Source organism: Mixophyes fleayi, chromosome 2 (genome assembly GCF_038048845.1).
Source record: "Mixophyes fleayi isolate aMixFle1 chromosome 2, aMixFle1.hap1, whole genome shotgun sequence".
In the NCBI taxonomy this organism is placed as follows: domain Eukaryota; kingdom Metazoa; phylum Chordata; class Amphibia; order Anura; family Limnodynastidae; genus Mixophyes; species Mixophyes fleayi.
In genome coordinates this window covers 123,319,723-123,346,955 of record NC_134403.1, presented here as the reverse complement: position 1 = coordinate 123,346,955, position 27,233 = coordinate 123,319,723, and the positions used below count along the sequence as shown (strand labels likewise).

Here is a 27,233-nt window from a genome sequence, read left to right as displayed (position 1 = left end):
TATCAGATAATTTTCAATAAAAATCTGAAAGCACATCATCAATAAATGAAAAATATAGATTTTATTAAGTGAGCATGATGCACGCAACCAACAACATTAAAAAATTGTGGATTAGTTATCCTTTTGCAGTAAGGTCACTTAATAAACTTTGTATATGGTACCTGTTGATGGTGTGCGGCTACTGGTTTATACTTAACTGTGCAGCGAAGGTTCCTTCTGAAACCTATTGGTAGTTCCAGCACCCACCTGACAACAATATGATTAAGCAAATTGCAGTTGAGTACATATCGATTTGAAGTGATGTAAACAAGGAAATGTATGCCTCTTCCATAGAGTTTAAAAGGTTTTTCACTTTACATTTGAATTTTACTTTAAGAAAACTTTTCTTATTTGTGAATTACAAATTATTAGATTAAAAAGGGGATTTTTGCACATATGATTTTAATACTCTTCCTTCCCAATAAATAGTACTTCGGTGTGGTATCTAACCTGGGTCAATTCACTGTGTCTAGCAAGGGCCCAACACATACATATAGCCAGTGCAGCAGCTCTAATTTATAGTCTTTCCACAAAGAGACAAGCAGAGCTGAAGATAGCAGGCATAGATCTACATATATGTAAGAGCCTTGACCCTGCTAATTACACTCAATGTTATTGGTTCATTTACTAAATGCTATTACTGGGAAGGAAGAGAATTAAAATCATATGTGCAAAAGTCCCCTTTTTAATCTAATAATTTGTAATTCACATAATAAGAAAAGTTTTCTGAGATGGAGTAAAAGAGACCTTGCAATGAAACTGTGGAACACACTAGCTTTTTGTATTTTATGATTGACAATAGTGGTTAAGTATAGATTACTGCCTTTTATAAATTTCCATTTCCAGCATTACTGAGCTGTTCGTAAAGCCATTTTCTGGATTGCAACGCCCTTCACATTTATTGTAGGTGGTAAGCCTCCATAATATTGGCTAATATTTGCCTCCATTTCTTATTTAATGGTGACAGCAGACAGTAACGAAGTAATAGTGATACAAATTTTGACAGTGCATTAAACAAGTGATATGTTATGCTAAATATCAGTCACCTCACTTCTCATTATGGACACTTCAGGTAACATTCTTTATACTAGATTTATGTGTTCAGCTTTTTGTTACATCTTTTATGTTTGGATACTGTTTTATTAAAATTATCAAAATGTATTTAATTTGACATAAACCACAAAATTGTCTATTTGTTTGTTGATGCATCTTTGTGTCTATAGGTTAAAACAATGATAGATATACATATTTACATTATGGCACAGTCAAAGTGTATACGTGTAGTGTCATTCTGCCAGAAAAAATATCAGTTATTCAAATGTTTTGTTTTATATAAATTATAATAACATCAGCAGTTCATATTACATGTAAACTATAGTGATTGGTAGAGACAATATTTGAAGCTATGCCCACCGAAGTGGTTTAATTTGAATTTTATGTTAAATGGCTTGAAATCTATTAGTGTTTTCGACAATGGAGTAGGCACTCGCATGCATTAATATTTTTTTGATGTTTGTGCATAATAATTCTTTATAGTCGGGAGTATTTGTGTGCAATGAAAGGAAGGTGTGCCTGTTACCCATAATACACAGCTTGGTAAACATATAATTGGTTTAAGCTGGGTACACACTGCAAAAAAATGTTCCCGATTCGATGTCTTTAACTTTTTTACCAACAACTGAAAGTTCCGATCAGCTTGTCGATTCATATGTACACACTTACATGATTTACCTTCAGATCTGTGATCATCTGTCATAACTATCAGCTGAAAAGATTGTGACTCTGTAAACTCTATGGAGATCTGCCTACACTGCTGGTTGTAAGTGAATGCACACTTCAGAATTTTCCTGACATCGTTCCATCGCTTATAGAGATCTTTAGTCCATTTATAAATTCAAATCAAATGATCCTATGTGTTTTGGTACGATAAAACCTGATCGTAGGAACGTACACACTAATGTGATATCGGACCTAACAGTTGTTTATGTGTGATTGGCACAGTAATTGGGTAAATTGATAAGCCTGTAATGTGTACCCAGCTTTATTTAAAACTTCTGTGTTTTTTTTCCAATATGTTTTACACAGGGTCAACTAAATGACAATGTGGATATTGTGGATTTTCTTATGGATCAACCGAATGTAGTCACACGAATGAATCCTACAATTCTTACGAATGAAAAGACGCATATTAACTTTATATCAAGACCAGGTAAGGCAAATTTGCAAAGTGTTTTAAGTACAAATTTCATTCTACAGTAATATTTTAATAGCAACATGCAATGTACAAATCTAGCAATACTGATACAGTATGAATTAAAGCAAACTTTTGCAAGAGATTAATTTGCTTAATTCAGATTTGTCATGGATATTGGGTAACAAGAGAATAAAGAATAAAATAAAAGAATAGCTGATTACCTTTCAATGAACTTGTGCTAGAATAATAATCATCTGTGACAGGCATGCTTTGTCTGTAACTAGAGTGATAACACCTATCACATAATGCTCTGATTGTTAATTAAGTGTTGAATGTTGGATAGAAATAGGTGTAAAATACAATATCTTTACAATTTGGAATGAAGTACAGATGTAGCTAGCTTTATATTAACACCTATTACCATTATATTATTGCTCTGTAGCACTTTAAGGAAACACTCAGCATTGTGTTGCTGAGGTTTCCCAAAGCGTTGTCTCAATTACATTTCTTTTTTTACATGCAATATTTTTATACCACTTTCTACCACCCTATTGTCGTAGCGCTGTATTTCACAATGATACTGTATATAAAATAAAAAGGGACAGCTTATTCCCCAAATGAATAGTCAGTACCACTGCTATAGCCTGGGTTGGTTACCACAAATGCAAGAGGACAACAAATGCAAAATGGACATCCAACTCCAGCCTATGTTGGGCTACTCACACTAGCAGGGATGGGGAACAGGTGCACATCTCACCCAGAACAAACCTACCCTGTGCTCAATAGCACTGGGGCTCATCCTAGCACCCCTTGGGCTCTGGGTGCCAGGTTAATAGTTTAATGACAGAAAATCAAATCAAGTATATTTGCAGCACTACAGACCCTTGTTAGTTTTAACAAACTGCTAGATCCAAAGGATATCTTGTTCCTGAAATAGTACATGGGGAATTTTCATCCACAGAATAATCTAAAGGAAAATCTAAAAAAAAAACAAAAAAAACACCATACAAGATGAACACAATTGCTTTTTAAGGAGCCCCACCACTAAATTACATAGAACTGAATGTAGCTGAACAAGCCTTTTGTCATCTACCAAGTGTTAGTGTAGTGTTAAGTGTTGTTACGCGTATAATGCATCTTTGCTCTTGAAGCATCGATTGTAGTACAACATTATAGTATGTTTTCTACCAGAGTGTAATCTTATGTTATACGTATAACATATTTTCCATACCTACTGTATCTGACAGCTAAGTGACCTTAATCTGAATTGAGTCAGAAAAGCCTTATGCATCTTCCCAAGTGTAGTATTAGAGATGAATCTTTGCTCCAGGCACACAATACCTTGTGGTACAATATTATATTATGTTGTCTACCCCAGTGTAGTGTTGTTGTTATTATTATGTTTTATTTATAAGGTAACACAAAGCTTCCACAGCACCATACATATGGGGTTACAACATACAACACAATTATATTAGTACACACAGATTGGAACAATGGGTAGAGATAAGCAAAATAATAAATGCATGGATGCAATTAACAGAACAAATTGCATGGTATACACAAAACAATTCTACAAAAGACAAAACAGGGACATCGAGAAGGACATAAGGCAGAGAACCCTGGCTGTGAGAACTTACATTATAAAGAGAAGGGATAACGTGAGGGACAAAAGGAGCAAATAGGACAGTAGGCATTGTGGGGTTTACTAAGGTGCATATGTCTACAAAATATTGAAGTCCGGATGGGACCAAGCAGGTGCAGTGGCCTAGGTGGTACAAAGTCCTATAGGGTCTAGATGGGGCAGTGGTCTCTTTGGGCAACAGCCATGGTGATGCAGATGCCTTGAGTGTCCAGATGCTCTGATGGTGTCAGGGCCTAGGTAATGTGGAAGCCCGGATGATGGTAAGTAAGACAGGACAGTGGTAATATAATCAAAATAGTAAAACAAGGGCAAGACATTATTTTGGCACAGCAATGTTATGGCAGAGCAGTAAATACAAAGGAAATGGCAAAATAGTGCATGTGGGTGTGTGTGCTGAGAGGGTGGATTTAGTGGCAGGAGAGCAGTGAAGAGAGAGGGGCAAGAAGTGGTAAGAAAGTAGAGGTGAGCGAGATTGTGGAAAGCAGAAGTAGTAAGTGAAGGGGATAGGGGACAGAGAGAGCAGGAGTTGAGCTGCTGGATGCTTAGACTGAGGCAGGGAAATAAAGTTAAAATAATGATTTAATTACCTAGTTACAATGTCTAGGACAGTGAAATAAGGGGTGCGGGGACAGGCTGCAGCCGGTGAAGTTTGTTACTGGCAGGCATCAGATGTTCCCTGATTGTTCAACTGTGTAATTCAACTGTGCATTTACTAATACATAGCGTAGAAAAACCCTAGCATGTCTTCCCTTAGGGTGAATGCTAAGATCTAGTTGGGTATAATACAAACTATCTTCATCTGTGCTAAATGGTCAGCTGATAAAAAAAAATCTATTTGTCTTACTTGGGCTAAATGAGAGCCTGGCTAGGATGGTGTAATAAAATATGCTTAAATAATCAGCACCCTAACACAGGTTACATACTTTTAAAAAACACAATTTGCAGAGCTGTGAAGTACAACAAGGTGAGGTCAGGTTCAGATTAGAAGAGGATGAGCGTTGTAGCAGTTGATGTACATACTTTAATTAAAAACAGTGAGGCATTTTCCATACCTACTGTATCTGATAGCTAGAAGACATGAAACAGAGAAACCTTATGCATCTACCAATATAGTGGTAATAATATGTCTGATACATTTTCCATATCTACTGTATCTGGCAGTGTTCTGTGTTATCTATAAAAAAACATGTTAAATAATAATATTTTTGTGAATTAAAAACAACTGTATTTTCAAAGTAATAGGTTTATAATGTAAAGTTTACACTATTTCATGTATTAAACTTTTTTTTATAAAAAAAAAGCATAGGATATTATGTACATTTTATCATCATTTATTTATATAGCCCCAGCAAATTTCATAGCACTTTACAATTGGGGACATCTACAACCTCAAATAATTTTGTAACCCTTCCCAATTTGCTTTAGCTTACAGTACCTAATTCATTGTGTTTTCTTACATTGTCCAGTATTTGCAGCTAACACTTGTACTGTAAAGTCATTAGTTTAGTCAAGGGAAATCAAATACAAGTTTGGCTTTTGAGTACTGTAGTTAAATGATGTGGGAGAAGGTTTCAAACGGTAATTTGTATAGTTCCTGAAAAAAAAAATAATATATAGATATATATATATATAGATATATATATATACATATATAGATATATATATATATAGATAGATATAGATATATATATATATATATATATATATATATATATATATATACATAGATATATAGACTAAGACAACTTCTTAATTGTTATTTCATTATCTTAATCCTGCAGCTACATATAATTTTCAAGATTATGAAACTTTTGTTTACCTGGATTCTCAAGACAAGAGTGCAGTTGTTTCTGAAAACATGAAATATGTAACGAAAGAAGGTATATATATTTTTTTCCATTAACAGTTATTTCTATGTATACTTTTATGTTCGTATATGTAGAAAGAAAACAAAAGAAGTTAAGCATACACAATATATATTTATATATAAGGACCTTATATATAAGGGTAAAACAATCAGAATTAAAGATAGAAAAATCTTTATTAAGAATATTTCATCTTTGTAACCTAGACACTGGTGAAGCTCAATTCACATACACAAAACCTGGAAGGCACTTTACACATAAAATTACAAAGAGACTGATCTTGAGTAGAACCAGTTTATTTATTAAAACTATACAATTCAGAAAATATGTAAATATACTCAAAATATCTGGTGACATAATAATCGGCTGAGAACACTGACCATCAGTAAAGTGGTCAACCACAGTCAGGAGAGCTAAAAGTGTCTAGGAAAATGACCTCTTCTGCTGGCCAGAGTGCATTTCATTGAAACTTGTGGTGCTCCTGATTATGACTGGACTATTCCTCACAACAAGTAAATTGTTCAAAGCGCTATTCCACAATTATTATATCACCAGGTAATTGTGAGTTGGGATTTTGTGTTTAATAAATACACATGATTTATTGAAGATCCATCTCACTTTATATCTTTCTGCATCTAGAGCCTCTCATGTTTTGTGTGCTTGATAATAATCATAATGATCATCATAATTGTGTATATATTTTTGTTTAAATATTATTGATAAAGATGTGCTGAAATTGTTCAATGCAGTAGGATAAGTAGTTTGCAATATATAGCCTCACATTTGTGAAGGGCTCTGACAGGTGAGTTGGGCTTATTGGAAGGCAAGACACATCATCACTGATCACAACAGATCATGATGGCCAGATCTAACTTCTGGACAAATGAACAACAGAGAAAAACGAAGCTTCTGTAGAAACAAAAAAAAAAAAGGCAGTTTGAGGCACAAGCATTTTTTTTAATTTACTTGTATTACAGAAAAATCACTTAATGTTTTGTGAAACTATTTCTTGCTTCTTAAAGAGTGTTTAGTGAATACTATGTTTTCTGTGAGTCACAAAACATTGAGTGATTGCATTGCTTTTATTCTACTGGCAGTGAAAAATAATTTTGCGTTATTCCATCAGCTGTTAAAAAATGCCTTATTGTGGGCTGTGAGCTCTTCCCTAAAAATACAGCTTGACTTAATCAGTCTTCCAATACCCACTATTTCCAAACAAAAGCTTCAAGCTGCTGTTTGTCACATATATGTTAGTATATATACCTCAGTTGATGATAAGATGATTTGCAAACTAATATTAACTGCTGCCTTCTAGTATAAAAGTAAGTATGCATTAAACTTTTTCTTCCTAAATAGCCTGCTTGTGACCTGACATGTATCAATTTAGTTTGCAAAGATAGTATAGTTCATGCAGTGCTCACATCCCCATTCTCTCCTGTTTACTTCAATAGAACCAAGGCTACAGCTCTTTACTTTGTTGCAACAATGTTGTAGTTGTGTGCAAACCCTTAGTACTGCAAGAAGCCGGTCATTTTCTTGTTTTCAACTATAAGAGCAAGTTAATACTAATCAAAGGGGCTGATTCAATTCCCAGTGATGTAGCCGTAGAATGCCTCCGTAATGTTCACAAAGGCACTGTGCGGTAATGCAACATCAGATTTTTCTTTGCACCCAATAGAGGTGCACAGGAAAATCGGCAATGTTAGGGTACGGCAGTACCCAGAATATGAGTGCAGATGTACCACGCAGTGATGTTTGGCACCACATGGCTGAGAATTGCATCGGCCACAAATAAATAGATATTGCTTCTAATATGAAAAATAAAAACTTATCAGAAGTCATGTCAGTCCACATAAGTTACCTGCTTTTTAGGCCTTGACCCATACTACTCTTAATTACTAATTGGTCAACATTAATGTCCAACACTCCATAATCCTGAGTATTTATTGTATAGCTGACACTGGTTAAGTAGCAGCAAAGAAAATACAGAGATAATGTATAAACACTTTAAAGCTGTGTTACCACCTAAAAGTGGTGGAAATTTTACTTCATCATTTTAAAATGGATGCAGATGGGCAGGGGTGTAAATCTATCATTGTGGCTTCTAATTGGTCCTTCCACTTACCCCTCCTTCGCAGCATCACCAGGTTTTCTGTCTGTGGAAGCTTTTCAACCTTTGAGAGGAGCAATGGAGCCCCTGGAAAATCGGCTGCATAGAGCAGTCCCTGGGGGCTTCATGGAAGTGAGGAGCTATTAACTATGGTGCTTCAAATACTTAATGTTTGTTTACGACTCCTTAGCTACATGCTTCCTTGGATCTTCTTAGAGTGATAGCTGCTGTCATACTTACCTGGAGGTTGGGGTTGGAGTGAATTTGTGAATGTAAACTGAATGGCAATGGCTCTAAGGTTTTAGTAGTTATAGTTCTGTCTCCAGCATATTGGAGACCTCCTGAATTAGAATAACTTTTTTTATGCTTAAAAAAAGTAAAATTAAATTATATGTAATGTTTCGTACTATATATGAATAACTTTTGAAGGTACATTTTGTTTGGTATCTGTTGTTAATAACCTTTGTAAATGTGCTGCTGACATTATTGCCCTTACATGTCACATTTAATTGATGTGAAGAGATTTCATAGTTAATATATTTTTGAGCATGTTAAATAATAATCTGTTATTTGTACAGTGTGTAATGTTAATTATGCCAGTGTTGAGATGCTTAGATTGTGGTATTTGTTATTTTCAGATGAGGATGTAATTTATGCAGTCACCATCTGGATTATTGCTGACTTTGACAAGCCAGCTGGGAGACAACTGCTTGCAAAAGCTGTGAAACACATGGTACAGTGCTACTAATTTCTGTTATTTCATGTTGTACTGTACAATATGCATGGTGGGCATGACACCAACTTCAGAGATTGCTCTATCGAATATATTCTTTGATTTATATTGAATTTTAGCTTTGCATAGTTGATGACCACTAGGATGTTCTTGGTGTTCGTTCGTTTGTAAGGGGCATACTGCTCCAAGTTCTCTTAAAATCCATGCATATAATTGCATAACATTACAGAACGGCGAGTAAAGCCACTATTTGCCAATAATATTTATAAAAGGCTGTGTATTAATGAGCTGAGTAATATAGATGATATAACTAGTGTTTATGCTTGCCTAAATATTGCCATCAATCTCTCTTTCACCCTTCAGCAGGTTGCTATCATATGAGAGAGATACTTCACTAATTAAATGACTGCTAGGCTGACCTACTTTGCAGAAATGTGCAGTGTGAATTGGTTGGTTCACACACAGGGGCAATTCCATGTCAGCTTTTTGATCTGTATCAGATCCCATCGGGACACTGTCCTAACGATGTGGGAGTGGCTTTAGCTGTCTGTAATAGAAATGAAAGGTAATAATTTACAGTAAACCCCCGCTGTTACCAGGTTCTATTAGCACTTTTTCGATCTAACCAGTGGTCGAAATGGAAATTTAGAAGTGATGGTTAAAAATGTAATGGGAATGTAAGTGAATTTAATAGTATTAAAATGAAGGCAGTAGGTATTATTATTTGTGACCAGCCCGGAGACCTCGCTGCCAGCTCTTCATAATATACTTGAGGCCTATAGCCGAGCATCATATTATAAACTTAACTCAGCTAAATCTGAGGCCCTTCCTGTAAACATCCCCCCTTCGAGGATAAAACATCTTAAAAAAAACTTTTCAATACTCCTGGAAAACGGCGGCTCTTCCGTACCTAGGCATAAAGATTACTCCTTCTCTAGATAGCACAATCAATCTAAATTATACGGCTCTGATTCAGCAGCTAACTACATTGACCAAATCATGGGCATGCTGCGAGGTTTACATAAATATCACCACCCTTGTTTATTATCCCAAATAATTGATTGGTCTCTTCCCTCAAATCAGAAACTGTGGGTTGACTTAGAAAGGGCATTGTGTCTGAGGTTCCCATTGGAAGACCTGGTCTGGGTCCCTAAATCCTGGCGTCCGGCAACGGCTCTCCTCCCCAAGATGATTAAAGACTCTCTGGTGGTGTGGGATAGGGTTATTGTCAATAGCCAAAATCTTACTGTCCCTACTACGAATATCTCTTTGGCAACTGTAGCAAAACTCATTCCAGAATTAAACCTAAATCGCTGGATTGAGAATGGGGCTAAATCTTGGTCAGACTTACTTGAGGGGCAGAGGCTTTTGTCTTTTTCGCAAATACGGGATAAATTTCACCTCCCTGCCCAGGAATTCTATAAATACTTGCAGATTAGACATTGGTTTTCTACCCTTCCCAGACAAGGACTGGAATTGTCTCGGGCCCCAGCCCTTTTATATACGAGACTGACGAAAGGTTCTAATAGGGCAGGTATTACCTTTTGGTATAAATTTCTCTTTCCTCCTACACTGGATACTAAGTCTAGATCCCAACTACAATGGGAAACAGACCTTAATATTACGCTTACCCCTGGTCAATGGAAGAAAATATTTGTTAACTCTTTTCAAATGTCCAAATGTGTAAATCATTCGGAAATGCTGGTGAAGTTAATTAATAGACTTTACATTACGCTGAGTCGTCTCCACAAGATGTGGCCCGCTCAGTCCAAATTTTGTTGGAGACCATGCGGCTCAACGGGATATTATGCATATATTTTGGGGCTGCCCTCACCTCCACCCATTTTGGGAGCAGGTGTTTGAGTTTGCTAATAAGATCACTTCTCAAAAAGTAGATCCCACCCCGGAAGTGGCTTTACTACAACATTTCCCACCACAGTTCCCTCTACATGTTAGATATGTGTTTTGTCACATTTTGATAGTTGCTAGGGCAACGCTAGCTCAAAACTGGAAAACCCCCGACCTTCCAACACTAAACAAAGTGATGGCTAAAGTTCAGTTTAGCTTCGAAATGGAGACTTGGGGGATGCTATATTCTTCATCCCCTTCATCACCCTAATAAAGTGGTTTTCCTGGCATGTATATACTACAGAAGGTGAGGGGGCAATTAGAGCTTGAGCCGATTCATTGCTACCCCTTTCACAGTTCACCTTGAATGAACCCTTGCCTGAATCTACATAGTCACTTATAACGATAATATCCCACTGGGAGTGTGACTTCCTTGATGTTACTAGTCTTTTCCTCGCAGTATTACTGACCTACTGACTTGATAGTCCATATTGTGCTAAGTACCGTAAATTTTAAATTTTGTTGTGATGTAATGTGCCTACCCTACTATGTACCCCCCCCCCCCCTTCCCTTCTCTTTTTTCTGGTCCTCCCCTCCTCCTAACCTTTTATTTTTTTTCCTGTATCCCTTAAACTTTAAAAAATAAAAAATACTATTGAAGTTAAAATGAAGGCAGTAGGAGAAGTGGCGGTATGACATACCTTCGTGTACCAGCCCACTTTGACCACTGGATATATTACTCAGTTTTTATTTTATGCCATATGACTGTTATACACTTAAAAAATTTGAACTTGCGTTTGGACTGGGCATGCAGACAAATAAGGAAGTCAACTGTACCCAAAAGCAATGCGATTTGAAGTCTTGCAAAATAATTTGTTTTTACATTTTTTTTGTAAGTACAGTACTTACACACAGGGCTGCCAAGAGGAATTCAGGGCCCCGGTACAACAAATTCATGGGGCCCCCCTTATAGTTGAGTAAGCCGAACGGCAGTGCAAAATTTTTCAGGGGTGTGGTCACATGATTGGGGGCGTGGTAATGCGCCATTGGGGGCGTGGCTAGCACATCAAAATCACCAGGTCCTGAATTCACCGGAGCGTGACATTTGTCCAAGCACTCCTGACTTTCAGGACATCTAGCACCCTTGTGTAGTATAGGAAGAATGCAGTGTGTACAGAAAGAGTTCAGTCTTGGCCTGCGCCCACTGGGCTCACCAAACACTCACCAAACATTGGCATTGTCCCTACTAGAATCACAACATTTCACACACTATGCTGCTCTGTCCTACCTGTTCTTCTCACTTCCTCCACCTGTGGCTGCTGGTTTCTTCAGTTGTGGCTTGTCTGAATTCTGGAATGTTGGAGGCCCTATTTGGGGAAAAAAAAATGGCTACATTTAGAAAATTACAGCCAGCCCCGGCGTTAAATCAATAGCACCCACGATTAATAATTAGGCCTTTCTCCAGCCCCAACATTAAAATAATAGTATTCACATTTAATAAATAAACCTATTTCCCTTCCTGCAAACAGCCCCAGCAATACCTATTCCCCGCAACCATCACTGCCATTAAATAATTCAGTCACATTTAATAAATAGACCTCATTCTCCACAAACTCACCCCAACATTCAATAGACCCCAAACCACCCCATCTTAAATTAATAGTCCCCACTATTAAATTGCCTCACTATCACCATACAAACAAAATAGTTCCCATTAATTAGCCACCACCTACCTCACACTCACTACATTGCAACAAGCCTCCTGTGCCATCACACACACATTACTATGCCCCTTCATCACAACTACACTGTGCCCCCTTATGCTCACACTGCGCCCTCCATGCTGCCTTCCCTCCTTCTTTTTCCCTCTGTGCCTCTCTCCCCCTTCTTTTTCCCTCTGTGCCTCTCTCCCTTTTATTTCTCCTCCGTGCCTCTCTCCCTTTTATTTCTCCTCTGTGCCTCTCTCCCTTTTATTTCTCCTCTGTGCCTCTCTCCCTTTTATTTCTCCTCTGTGCCTCTCTCCCTTTTATTTCTCCTCTGTGCCTCTCTCCCTTTTATTTCTCCTCTGTGCCTCTCTCCCTTTTATTTCTCCTCTGTGCCTCTCTCCCTTTTATTTCTCCTCTGTGCCTCTCTCCCTTTTATTTCTCCTCTGTGCCTCTCTTCTCTTCTGTCTTCTCTTCTTTCTTCTAGCTTTGTCTTGTCTGGCTGCGGCACTCCACACTAACTGCCGGGCGTGACTTGATGACGTCACGCCCGACAGTCAGTGTGAATGGAGCAGAGAAGAGAGGAGGGAAGCGGCGCCGCGGGTCATGTGAGTATGATCTTTTTTTTTTTTTTTGTTCCAGCTCCCCCCACCAACGAAATTATTCAAATAAAAGATAAAAAAAGCAAGATTTAAAAAAAATTTAAATTTAAAAATTAGTAGCAATTTTCAAGCCCAGGCCCGGGTACCCGCTCCCCCCCCTCTCGACGGCCCTGCTTACACATAAGACAGTACAGTATTTTTGGGGGGTTCAATATGTCTGATAAAAAGAAAGAAATTGTCAACTACTATTTAGATTTATTTATTTTTAATAAATTTTTACATCATTTTGATACAGCTTTCTGGACCTTGGGAACGAAATAATATGATTTCTATCCATTCTAATGGGGAAATCCGTTTTTGTTCTTTTCAAGAACATAATAGCAATAAGCGGAGCATTTATTTATTAACAAAGCTGCAGTGGAACAATGTATTTGCCTTTATGGTTTGTAGTGGAAAATGTCTTTCTGCTATGTCTCATTCTTTTTGCATTAGCGGTACTTTTTACTGATGCAGTATTAAAAACTGCTATTAAAACCTTTTTGTGAGTTGCACATGTACAATTTGTCATCATTTTGTATAATAAAATAATGTACATATATTCTAATAGTACAGACTACATCTTGCGTTTCAACAAACTGTTAATGCATGTAAATACTTATTTACAGTATATGTAGAATGCTAGTAAAGATTGCATTATTTTGCATTTGGAATGCACGCTTGCCTACTTTACGTTTTCCCCACCCACTTTGTTAGCCACAAAAACAGTGCACATGACAAAAGAAGAGTTACTTAATTCATTGATAAAGAAAACATAACTGGGGCATTTATTTGAAATAGGTTCACAGCTTTTAACTGTCATTTTTCCACTTCCACTTTAGAAAATGAAATCAAACATATGGTTGCTATCGGTTACTGCACTCAGTTTGTGTTTGCTGTATATATTGTGTGTAGCAGACTTCAACCATATTAATTAACCAAGTGTCAACTATACAGGCCTACAGCGTGACCATGACCAGCATATTATACTGAATGTATTATATGATATACACAATGGTCCATCCAGACTATTCATACTAGAACTTGCTGGTGTTGCTACTCAGGCAACAATTATATTCATGCATTTAGTAGGTAGGACCTCATGCTTGCATTGGTTTCATCATTGTCTTGCTTTTTCTATTGAGTTCTCTAGTTAGAGTTAACTATAGGACGTGATGATTTGCTGAAGTGGCTTAGCTAATGACCACAATGCCATTCCCACACCATCTATCACATAGTGCAATCATATTGGATGTACCTTCTGGGAATGCTAATAGACATTTTAATGATAAAATAAACATATTAAGCAGATTACAGAAAAGAGAACTAAACATTGTTACAAAAGTAAATGTGCATTAATGAAGTAAACCAGTACACTGTTCAGTCTGTTTTTGAATATTCTAGAGAGGAGGCCTCTCGGACTATGTATGGCAGTGAGTTCCAAAGTGTGTGAGCTGCACAACTAAAAGCTCAGGCTCCATAGGAAATATAGTTGAATTTAGGTACTGCTTGTAATCCTTTATCTGCCAATCGAAGTGAGCGTGAGTATAAGGAATCGGAAGCCCTATACAACTAGGACCCAGTTGTATAGGGCTCTGAATATCAAAAAGACAAAATTTCAACAGATTTACCAGGCAGACAGTGAAGGGAATGGAAACAGATTTTATGTGGCAGGCACGCGTCAGATTATTTAACAGCCTGTCTTTGGCGTTTTGTTCCTGTTGCAAATTCTGCGCTTCTTTTTGAGGGAGATCCAGGTAGAGTGCATTACAATAGTTCAAGAATAAGGACACAAAGGATTGTTTGCTAGAAATAAGCAATTGATTTCACCATAAGATCTTCCTACACTCAATGTTCCTCAGATGAAAGAATGAAGATTTGATCATGGCTGAGACCTAGGGTTATATTTACTAAACTGCAGGTTTGAAAAAGTGGAGATGTTGCCTATAGCAACCAATCAGATTCTAGCTGTCATTTTGTATAGTGCACTAAATAAATGACAGCTAGAATCTGGTTGGTTGCTATAGGCAACATCTACACTTTTTCAAACCCGCAGATTAGTAAGTCTAGACCCAAATGTATAACTGGAAAGCCACAATCAAGGACTACACCAATATTCCACACATGATTAGAGTTTTGCAACTTAGAACCAGCTTGGGGTTCTAAGTTGCGTTTGATAGTGAGCACCTTTCATAAGAACATCTGTTTTATCGGAATTCAAACTCCACCAACTGCACCTACATTTCAGTTATTTCTAGTTCTGGCTTGAAGATTTGCTCCTTATTGTAGGACCATTTGGAAATAAGAGGGAATGGTATTGACCTCATGGCTAGTAAAGACCTGGCATATAATTTGCATCTGATTCTGGATTGTAAGGATTTGCCTCTTGAGTAAAAGTGGCTCCTCGTGCTGCACTCCTGTCCTATTGTCTTGTTTCCTGGGCATACTAAATAATGGAGACACCAGTTTACGTTGCACCCAGAAGGGATTGACTTTGAGGACTCCAAGGGGTTAGCAATGAAAAATGTATTGTTTTAAAAAGGTTACAGTGGTTTGCTTTCTTGCTTGTCTATGTGTTGTAGTAACAGCACAAGAGCTGAACAACTGCTTGTGCCTAAACTCAAAAGGAGATTCCCCCGCTGTTCTCCCAGAGTGGGTCAATCACCACCAGGCTTGATCCATGTTTGGCTCAGAAATTATCTGAGAATATATTGGGACTCTGTTCCTAATAGTCAATACCATTGACATTGTATGAGTTTCCCTTTTTTGAAATGCATATACTATGGGACTTGAGACGTTCCTAAGGATAGCATAAACTATAATACCAGCATATATATATATAAAAATTAAATATATATATATATATATATATATATATATATATATATATATATATATATATATATATATATATATTTTATATATATACATATATATATTTTATATATATACACACACACACACACTTTGAATGTCCTGTTCTGAAACAATTGATGGTTGCATGTTAATTGCATTATCATTTTATACATACTTTTAACCTTTTCACTGCGATAATGAGAATGTTGTAATAAAATTAATTGATTTTCAATAAAAGTCAACTCCGGGTCACTTCTGGCATTATTCTGCCATTAACAGGCTCATTTGTACATACTAGTTGTTTTATATTTTTATTAATTTTTAAAAAGGTTTTGTATTTGGGACATTTATTATATTTTATCTACTTAAAGCTTGCCTATGGTGGTTTTTGGGTCCATTATGCTGTCATTTTTTCTGTGTTCTGCTTATCTGTGCACAAGAAATGTCTTATGCTCAAATAATCAGATACAGCCATAGTCCATGGGCTGCCTCATAAAAAAAATTGACAGAAGTTTGTTTGTATGTAAATTATAGGAAATTAAATAAAGTCATGTATAAGGGTCTTCCTCGGATTGAGTAATCCTTGACAGCCCTGATAGCAGCAAGAGAAAATAAATAAGGAAAGATAGGAAGTTATAACATTAAAGGACAAGAGAGCTATTAGTAAGTGAAGAGGGAGAAACCCTACCATGAGAAGTAGAAAAAGGTAAATTAAGTGGAGCAACTTTTGGGCAGAAAATAGTGAGTGGCTTATTTATTTGGAGATAGTTAAGGTAATTAAGATCTATTCTGTCTTTGCACTTGTTTAAAAACAAATTATCTTTGAGACTTGTGATAGTAGTGAAAAGACACCTACAGAGAAGCTTACCTTATTTAACACCAGATTCTAAGGGACCATCAGGGCCATCATCTTGGACCCCAATGCTTTGCATTTGCATCGAGTGATCGAGATACTAAAGAAACCATATTTAGTAGAAATTAAATATTTATAGAGTTATGCTATTTATATTTGTCAGAAAGTATTGCTGGTATAAAACTTACATAGAAATAAAAACAAATTGGGTTGCTATAACTGTAGCAACATTAAAGCATGTTACTATCAAGGATTATAAGATTTGTTTTGTTTATGTATCAATGCTATATTCATTTAATTCATAATAATTTTACATGTATAAGGTAACATTTCCATCAACATCTCCCTTTTTCCTTAAGTTCCTAATATACAATATTTTTCTTAAAAGTGTTCATTCATTGTGGTCTCAGTTGGGGAAGTTTTGCTTTTCTCCCTGTTGGGGATGACAATTCTCTTGCTAGAAGTATTGGGTTACCACACTTATGATACTGGTCTCAGCATACTGTTATTTTGAAGGAAATTCCACCATTCGTGTCAGGGTGAAAGCTATAACATTTTCTCCTACTAACCTTATTGTGAGCTATAAAACATCACAAACACCTGATTACTGCTTGTGTGTTCCTCTTGTTTGTTGTAAACAATCCCTTTTGTATGCATGTTTTTCTTTGAAGAAAAGTACTTTGCAAATATAGTTAACATTCACAGTTGTGATGATTCTGAATGAAGGAAAAGATTGGTAGCATTAGTAGTGTGTGGGGGTCATGTTACGGAAGCATTTCTATTTGAAAGCCTTCATAAGCTTATGGATCACTTCCTTTATTGCACCTGAAATTGTTTTTAGAAAGCTGCAGCTTAATATATTCAGAATAGATTGTCATTTCTCTCTACAATCACACTCCGTAACCTGTTAGATTAAATAGAAGCCAGTTTTTCCGTCAAACATTTGTCCTAAATAAGCTGTAGGAGGTCAGGGTTTCTGCACATCACAATTAACACAAAAAGATGGGTTTTAGTAAGACCAAAGAACAAAATGAGTCTTTGTAACATAACCTTTCTGCCATTTTGTCAGCTATTTTGTAAAAGATACTAAATTCACTGAAACATATTCTTTGTTGTGACCCCCGGTAGCAACAGACTGTCAGTCTAAATTATAAGCGTTAGAGACCAGTGGTTCTAAACTTCAGTGTTATTATTTAAACTTGACCACAGGGCTAAACCGTTGTGGCATCATCTGCTCTAGACATTGTCAGGTTTGATTAACTGCAAGGGAAAGCTTTCTCCTTTGGTACTGTATATATTAAGTGAAACATGACTTGTTAAAAGCTATTTGTTTGAGCTGTGCAGATTACTGCATTCTTCTTCCATGCTTTACAATCACTGAAATACTGCCGGTGTATAAGGAGTTATGTACTTAATTGTTTTTTAGAAATATTAAAGTTAAAAGGGTATAATGATTAATATAACTTATTTATTTATATTTCTTTTTTTAATGATCATTGTTCATCGATTTGGATAATATATAGAACTGGGAACGGTTAAAGCCATACAATCTGTAGTGCATTTATATTCAAATATTCTCACTGAGGTGTGAGGTGGCATTTTCACATCACCGTACTCTTTATCTCCACCAGAACTGGTACGATATCAGATTAGTGCAAAGAGAAATATAGACAGATTTTACCTCATGGACACGTTACGCATGTCAGCTGACATTTGTATGTGGTGCTCCTCGAGGTACACTGGTAAGCTCTATGATATGATTGGTCAAATAGGAACTTTCTTCTTCTTGGTTGCGAGTGCTGCATTTCAGGCTTGTGGAAACCAATTAATTTGTAGTAATCTTAATTAACCTAATTCCTTACTGGTGATAACTGGATTTTAACTGATTTGATTAAATGTTCTCTTATATATTCTCCAAATCCACCTCCTGTGGGTGTCAAAGACCATCAGAGCAAGGCACAGTCTTATATTGAGTGTTGTAGAGTGCACTTATATGACATATTGCACAGCACAAATACATTACCAATCACTGTGTCAGGGCACATTTTTGTATAATGATACAAGGCTAGAAGTTTCACAAAAATTTATGAGTGAAAATCTAAAATAAGTTTAAAGTATTAAATGGGAGATTGTACCTGAACTGTATTTTAATGATAAAACTGCTCTTTAATCGGCTTATTTTTTTTAAACATTTATTTTTACTTGGTACTAAGGATAGTTATGTGTGGTGATTATCACAGAGCTTTAATATGAATATATCAAAGTTCCAAAAAGTGCAATATAGCAAAGCTTTTTCAATATACTCCCTTAAATTACAGGTGACTGTGGTCCTCTTAATACCTGTTGCTCAGTCAGGCAGTTCTTTAAAAAGGAAGTAAAAGAAGATTGTGTCTGATAATGTAGTAATTTAAAAGCTTGCTCATAAATATATGGCCAAGCAAAAACTAATCCTATAAAATCCTTGACTTTAGTGAATATTTTGTTCTCATAAGACCAAATGCATGATAAAAAACAAAACACAACAAAAATGTATAGTGTCATACTGTTAAACGGCACACCACGTGTGAAAAATATACAAAATACCTGCCATTTGCTACACACTGTTTTTGTCAGTCACTTGTCTCCATAATTTTAAATACATGTAAAAAAAAACAGTAATACTGTTACTCAAAAGAACTCATCTGTCAATAATTCATCTACTGTGTATATTGATCAAGAGTCCAAATGAAAAAAAACATGCATCCTGAAAGTTAAAAACATAAAGTGAATTGGCCTTGTACCAAAAGACAATGTCAGAAAACAACTTTTCTGATTACACCAAATTCTCCTCCGTCTCACTGCTCATAAATTCAAGATTCAGTTTAAAGAGCAAGGACTAATATTAAGCATTACCATAGTGTAGCATATACAGAAAATCTTTATTAGAAATAGAAACAAAAGAAATATATAATGATCAATTTAAAAACAACTTAAAATAGTTAATTAGCTAGGTCAACAGGTAATCTGAGAGGTAATTAGGTTAGAACTTCTAGATGATATGCAATGTGATTCCACGAAACTATACTGGCTGAAATTGCATTGGGAAATGTATTAATATGTATCAATATAAATATTATTGTATCAAAATGTATCACAGAATCAAATTGTGTAACGTTGCAGATACAATGTGTCAAATGTCTTAATGTCTCAAACAAACGTGAAGTGTCATTCCCTGATGTAATATTGTTTATTTGCTTAGAGTATCCAGCTAAATAGCTGATTCAGTCAAGCCATTCTCTTGTATAATCAAGGTAACAGAGACAGTATGTCTAAAGTTTAAATAATTTAAGTGCCCACTGATAGATCCTTGCTGAAAGGGGGGTGATTGAGACATTTGACATAACTCCCTGTGTAAACAGCCAGGAATACAAGGAGAGCAGAATGCCAATAGAGGCTATTCTAGCTTGTAGAATCCTGGTGTGGAAATTCTAGTGTACATAAGCAAACAGGACTCTGGGAAGGCATTGCAGTGCTGCCGGAGGAAACCCTACTGGGACAGGGTCTATGTGAGGCAGTAGCCCAGGCTGGGGGATACAGGACTGTCTAGATAATCAGTAGTGGTAATACTGCGGGCGGATACGATTCTGAAAAGATACTGAGATTATTACTTTGGAGTGCTGAATGCAAGAGGCTACTGGAGGGTACAAGCTATCATTTACCCTGTACCTTGTGAACGTCTTATGGTTTTATGCTGTCGTAATAAAGCCTTTTTATGGATATATTCTGGTCTACCCGAGTGAATTGAATCCCACAGAGGGTAATCACCATCCCAGCTAAGGGTGGTTTCCTCACAAACATATTAACAGAATAATCAGGATTGATCATACACCAGCTCCTTTCAATCTCCAAGATTACTTTTTTTATGGATCAACAACAACGGCAGAGTGTTCCAAGTGCAAAAGATTATTAAGTATCTCATTAATAAGGAATGGGAACAGCCAGACAGATGTCAGCCTGATCACAAGAGACTTGATCGCATGTATCGTTTTGTGGATAAACAGCCTTCAAAGTAGTGTTTGCTGCCTAAAATTGATGCTGCTATAGCCAGTCTTTCAGCCAACCACTTCCATTTGAGAATGGAGGTCATTGCCATTTGAAAGATCCTTTGGATAGGAAAGTGGAAAGCCGTTTCAATAACCTTGTTTGGCATATAAATGCTCCTTTTTGATAAAAGTGGCCTTCATTGCTCTCGGCAGTCTGGAAATTGCACAAACTGTAAACATGAAACATGACCACCATATTACACTTTGCTTTTTTTGTTCTCTTTTATTCTGTAAATAATGTATTTTGCCTTGTTGAAGTCACCATTTTGCAATAATGATCCTTAAAACATTTTCCTGTCTCCCTGACCCTTTCTTCAGTATCATTTCCCAAACATTGGTCATACGTTAAAGCTGAAAAGTGGCACATTGGTTTTTGCTGTTTTACTACTTTTATGGATTAAATGCAATAATTTTATTCAGTAAGAAAATGTGCTTGTTTTTAATGTTTTAATTGCTAAATCCCTCTGCTTGAGTCTTTATACCATACGCTATCTGCATTACCTTCACCCCGGTCTCGCCATTAATTTTCTAATCACTTACAGTCTGTGCACCCCGCTTTGACCTGGAGCGGAAACCATGTATTGTAAACCTGACATTGTGAAGTAATGTGCACATTTCTACAGTGAGTGCAGGTGATTATAGAATTATGATAGGATTATAAATTAGGGTGCTCGAGAGCGCTCCATAAGTAATGCACTGAAATGATTTCAACTGTACAAAATCTCTTCTGGGCTAAACAAATGATTTAGCCATGAAAGATACTTTTTAACTAAATACTTTGCTGTGCTTGCCAAAAACGTGCTGAGTTACTTGCTCAGTGTAACTTGGTACTTATGGGTTCATTTCCATTTTGAACATATGCAGCTTGTGCACCGCCTTCCAAAATCAGTTTGTCTCATCGAGGTTGTTAAAAATTGAGGATTTAGATGGAATGTAAGCTTTAAGTGTTTGTAGTTTTGGTGAGAGTGTGTGTGGGTTTGTTGAACTTGTCAAGTGTACGTTTTTGGATGGGGTGGTGTTTGTAGTTTTTTCAAAAACAGTACTATTGGCTGCATTTGTAGGGATTGAGATTATACATTTACTAAGTCTATCCTACTGACAGAAATGTCTTAATTTTATCCTGGCAGACATATCCACATCTTAGCTTATTCTAGAAATAAAGATCATTTCACATTGACTGTGTTATTTTTGTATTGTGAAATTGAGGGCTGTTTTTTTTTACCTTCATGTTTTAGAAAAAAAGCAACATTGTCCGACTTGGAATAATAAACAATCCCACCTCCATAATAACTGAAGATAACACTCTGATATCCCGCGCTGTATGGGCTGCTCTTCTTACACAGAAAAGCCATAACATACTGACGTTTTTTGCAAGGCTTTCAAAAGAAGAAACCGTGGATGCACTTACTAAAGGGCAGAAAATAAAAGAATTCCTTGTTTCGGTAAGTAGACCTTTATTGCTGTGTGAATTCTTTCAAGGTGAATATATAGAAATTGCAGACCTATCTGCAATGCAATTAAACCCAGCAGTTAAATTCTGCTCTCCCCCAGGAAATAAGCGTAAACCATTTTGATTTAAAATGTTGTACTGTGAAAACATTTGCTAATCCTATGTTATGAAATCAAATAAAGATCTCTACTATAAATGTTTGGGTAAAAAATGACTTTGCAATCCATCATTGTAGTAGTACTCCTTCAGAGCAATGTAATATTATCTTTATTACAATTTTGTTTTGTGTTCCAAAAGGTTCAGTTTCCTCTCTGTCATACTTTGGTAATTAATTTGAAACTCGTAATATTGAGGTTTCAAGAATTTTAGTTCCTTCATGCACCCTGGTAGTAGGCTAGAAAGATATTATGTATCCTTGAGGGCAAGACAGGAATAAGTATATAAATGGGATCCCCACATTTACTTGTTTTTCTTGTTCTACCCAGTGGTGGAAAGAACTTCTGAGGGCTCAGTGTAATTCCTGAGTTGCAGTAGGAGGGCACTCACCAGTGTATTTGCCATAGGGAAGGTGTTCCTGTTTTGATGAGGTTGCTTGTAAAGTTTCTTAGCTGTGACACATTACTAATGTATGTGTTCCACTCCCTTGCTCAAGGCTACATTAGGGTGGACTTGGGATCTCCTGCACAGCATCCTTAGTGATCAGACAGGGGAGAGGGATAATAGCCAGTGGCTGCTGGTTCATTATTGATCTCTACCTGCATCTGAAGGAAAGTGTGCAGTTTGCATTGTCAGTGTTTTGTAGACTCAGAAAGAGGCTTTTGTCTATGCAGTCAGTTTGGTAGACTGATCACAGATTTCTCCCCTTCTTCTTAACTACCCTGTAACTGCCAAAGTTTTTCATCTTTTTGTTTAAGTTGAGAACTAGCAGGGCAGAATGTATTCAAAAGCAGCTGTTCTGAAAGAATGTTGTTCGGCTGTACCACACTGGATGCTTTACAATATTATTTAGTTTTCATGCATTTTTTTTGTGGCCCAAGGCAAACCAATGTTTCTACCAGTCAAAGATGACTATACAGAGCCCAAACCTAATGGTACATCTAAAGCACAGCCTAAAAAGTCTGAGTTCTGACAACATTAACACCTGAACTAGGGAGGGATGGGTTTTAGGTCATTAGAGTAGTTAACTTTATTGACTACCTTACAAGTTCAGGCTTAATTGTCTACCATTTGATCTGTTGAAAAGATCAGCTCTCTTGGATGCCATTAATTTCTTATTCCAATTCCTTCATAACTAGAAAGGCCTAGGAAGTTACTCCTACTCTTTCTGATTCCCAGGTTCATAGCAAAGAATACCACTGTTCTAGTAGTGGATGCACTGACCTAGACCTGTAATTTCTTGTTTACATATATCTTCCCACGTATACAGCTAATTCAGAAGGTCTGGAAGAATAACCAGCAGGATAAGAATTCAGTCACTATAATATTGCCTTAGTGGCCAAGGAGCACATGGTTTTCAGCCCTGATAGAGTTAATAATAGATGAGCCACTCAGGTGGCCTCTTGTGAAGGATCTTTTGAGACATGTTCCAGTCCTGCAACAAAACATTAAGAAGCAGGCTATAGCTACTTGGAGGTTGAAAGGCTAATGTTTATTAAAAAGGCTTCTGCCAGAGAGGGTATAGGCATAACAGAAGAACACCTTTTAGAAATGGTGCAAAGATCTAAAGTAAATCTTGATTGCCACAGCCTTAGAATTCTTGTCGGTATGTTTCCAGATGGGGATAAAACCAATGAAGGCGAAAGTGTCTGCATTATGCAGGAATTAGGGCATTTTGACTTGTGAAATGTCGACTTATTAGACAATTCATTAACGATGAATGGAATGTAAAGCTTAGATATTTAATGAAAAGTTTGTACTCATTCGGACTTTCTCTAATCCCTCATGGAAAGTAAATTGGATTCTTTAACAGATTGTGCTTTGAAATACTTATCCTTTAAGACTATTATTAGTTACTCTGATCAGCAAAATCTAAGCCCTGCCAATCAAGCCCTGTATCGATCATTTGATTTGGCTTTAGTCAGACGATTACTACTTCCATAGTCCAACCGCAAGGAAGTTTGTGGGTGAAGCTGCACATGGACATGGACGTGAAAAGATGTTTGGAAAACAGGAAACGGTCATCAAGTTACAAATAAGATTATTATCTTTTTTGTAAATTTTGCTAGGAGAACATCTGAACCTGCAAGAAAGCAGATCAGACTCAATCAGTCAGCAGTAGTGCACCTTTTTATCTATGCAATTGTGACTTCATAGGCAGGAAGAGCAGCCATTCAGCTACAAAACATCTCCACGATAGTCACCTGGAAGTCACTCCATACCTTTAGTGAGATATTATGAGCTGGATTTGCAATCTTATGGAGAAGGTTAAGGGGAATGGAAGGAATTGTTGAATGTCTTGCATGTAAATTCAATTTCCTTCAGATTCTTCATGACTACACACAGATCTCACTTCCTTTTAAAGTATTTTTGCAGAATTTTTGCCTGTTTGGTTTTGCCGTAAAATGTTAACGCCACTGGGGAATGGCCGGTTTTATTAATAAATGTGATTTCTGTCCTGCCCATGGGGTAGGGACTATCTCTCTAGTATGTTGCTCTTCAGGACCAGAAGGAAACAAAGTTTACAGGTAACAAAATCAACCATTTAATCATTCAAATTGCCCGAAATCCTGACAAAAAATTTTTGGCTTCTATCAGGGGCGGGCTGGGCCGGGGGGCAAGGGGGCATCGCCCCCCCGGACCGCTTAGACATGCCGCTGTTAGGGCCTCATGACATGGAATGCGGCCGCGTCAGCGCACAGGCGGCCGCATCACATGACGCGCGATGCGGCTGCGTCATTGATGATGCGCCCGCATCCCGTGTCATGGGATGCGGCCGCCTGTGCGACCTCGGGCTGATATCTGCCAGCCCGCGCCTGTCTTCTATGCTAGTAGAACACTTATCTGGTGTGTTTTTGTTAAAGCAGGGGGTTCCATGGTTTAAACCCCACCATTGTGCTTGTAAAAAGAAAATGGATTTGTTTTAAGTAACTTGGGTGGTAGTCATTCCCATAGGACAAAAACAGCAGTGTATTCCCCTTTAACACTTAATGTTGTTTTCTTTTTGGCACATATAATTTTTTGAAGAATGTAATATGCTAACATATTAAGAAAGGCCCACAGCTAATATAAGTTTATTGCTTTTAAGATATGTAAAATTATTGCGGTGCAGTCTAAGTATGGAATTGATTTCACAAATGAGTAGCTAGATTACTTCATAAATGAGTAGACAAAAATTGTGTATTCTGCATTACTTCTGGTCTCTGACCCTTCCTCAATGCAAATGCTAATCATGGTTCTGAAGGACTTCTTCTTGCCAATCAAAACTTGGATATAAAGTAATTTCTAGAATTTACATATAGATTAAAACTGGAACATATTATTTTGGAATTTAATTCAATGATACATCTCCTTTCAGTTGTTACAGGGAATGTAATCTGTTTAAGGCATCGTTTGCATAAAGGTACAGTATCAGAGGCACATTTTCTCTAGGTGTAGCAGTAAATATGGGTTTATGAAAAATAAGTTTATAAGAACTAATGACCAAATTAGTCACTGTTCTTGTATTAACTTCAAACGATCACAGATTAGCCATTTTTACTCATTACTTGTGTTTAAATATGCATGTGTATGTGTATTGTATTTTTAGATCACTATAGGGGTATTATAAATTGTGCACCTGAAGTTCTCATGCACTTCTATCCAACCCCTTCCCTTATTATGTTTAGTAGTAAAATAGGTGGGTGGTAAAGCTCATGAAGTAAATAAAATAAACATAAAACATTTTTTATACTACCTTTGAGCAGCACTGGGACTAGCCTTGTGCTTATTTGTCTGTATAGTGAATACAGTTGTGATAGCAATTAAGGTTATGTCTTTAGAATAAGGAAGATATATTTATATTTGCATTAAAAAATAAAAGGCTTGATGCCTACTATCATGAGATATTAGTAGTACTTAGTAATAATATTAAATGGGACTATGATGATTTGTAATAATATTAAAGGAGAGTATACTGCTGTTTTTTACTGTAATTTCATATTGAAGAGTTATTTTAAAATACAATGGAGGAAATAATTAAGATTGACAACATTTCCCTTTTAAAGGTTTTTGGTTAAACCTCTAGAATGTGATTTTGTTTATTAAAATACATTTAACATGCAACTGTAGTAATTTTTTACTTATCGAATAGGTTGTATATGTTAATGTTTTCCAGAGTATCTTACTTTTATATGTTAGGTTTTTAATTTGTGTTCTCCCTTTCCTCTATAATTCCCACAGTATGTAAATGAGAGGGAAGATACAGATTTAGTAGCATTTTAGTGGCTTAGAAAAGAAATGTGCTCCCTTCTACTGTGTTTAAAGAGAAGTTTAAATTAGGTAATTTTGACATTTTATTTAGCAAGCCCATTCCATGTTGAATTTTGTAAGGACAGCATTGTAATTTATATGGGCATATCATCTTTAGTCTTTTATGAACACATGTTGCAAGGTGAGAATATGTTCAGTGAATTTTTCAGCTTAACTTTGTTTCATCTCGCACATTTCTGAAACTCAACAGAGAAGGAATAACAGATACAGAAATGTTATTAATTATGAGGTACAGTCTTAACTTACATTGTTAAACAGGTACTAGAAGTCTAAAGAGTCTGTGTAGGAAATCCCAGGAATTACACTTTCCAAAGACCATTCTTAATGGGAAAGCTTCAGGGCACTCGGATGTCATCTACTGTAGATATTTTCAAAGCAGTCTTCTCAAGATGAGTTATTTATACCCAACCATGCACTTATACTTTACTGTCTAAGATGTGATCACCACATGCATGGCAGATGGCAGCAGGACCATGTGGCATGGGCATTTCACTGCTGCTTTTATCAAAGGCTACAGACCATCTCAAAATAAGTTCTGTTTCAATCATATGCTATTAGTCTGGAATTCAAGACTCTGTCAAGGATAAAGGAGTAGAAATACAAAATATAATGTATGTGCGGAGATCTCTCTCTCTCGCTCTCTCGCTCTACACACATACATTCATTACATTAATGTCTTTACCTCTCCATTTATAATATACCATGTACAATGAAGCTTTGCAAAAGTTACAGTAAAGCCTTACCTTTTAT

At 36.5% G+C, this 27,233-nt stretch overlaps 1 protein-coding gene across 1 annotated transcript in view; it reads left to right on the top strand.

Annotated features, from left to right (window-relative positions):
* The window catches only part of UGGT2 (UDP-glucose glycoprotein glucosyltransferase 2), a 244,100-nt gene that overhangs the window by 114,867 nt on the left and 102,000 nt on the right, over positions 1-27,233 (top strand). The window contains exons 18-21 of the mRNA XM_075199909.1: positions 2,125-2,248; positions 5,660-5,758; positions 8,492-8,586; positions 21,802-22,008. Coding sequence (XP_075056010.1) covers positions 2,125-2,248; positions 5,660-5,758; positions 8,492-8,586; positions 21,802-22,008 — 525 coding nt within the window. The remainder of the gene's footprint in view (positions 1-2,124; positions 2,249-5,659; positions 5,759-8,491; positions 8,587-21,801; positions 22,009-27,233) is intronic.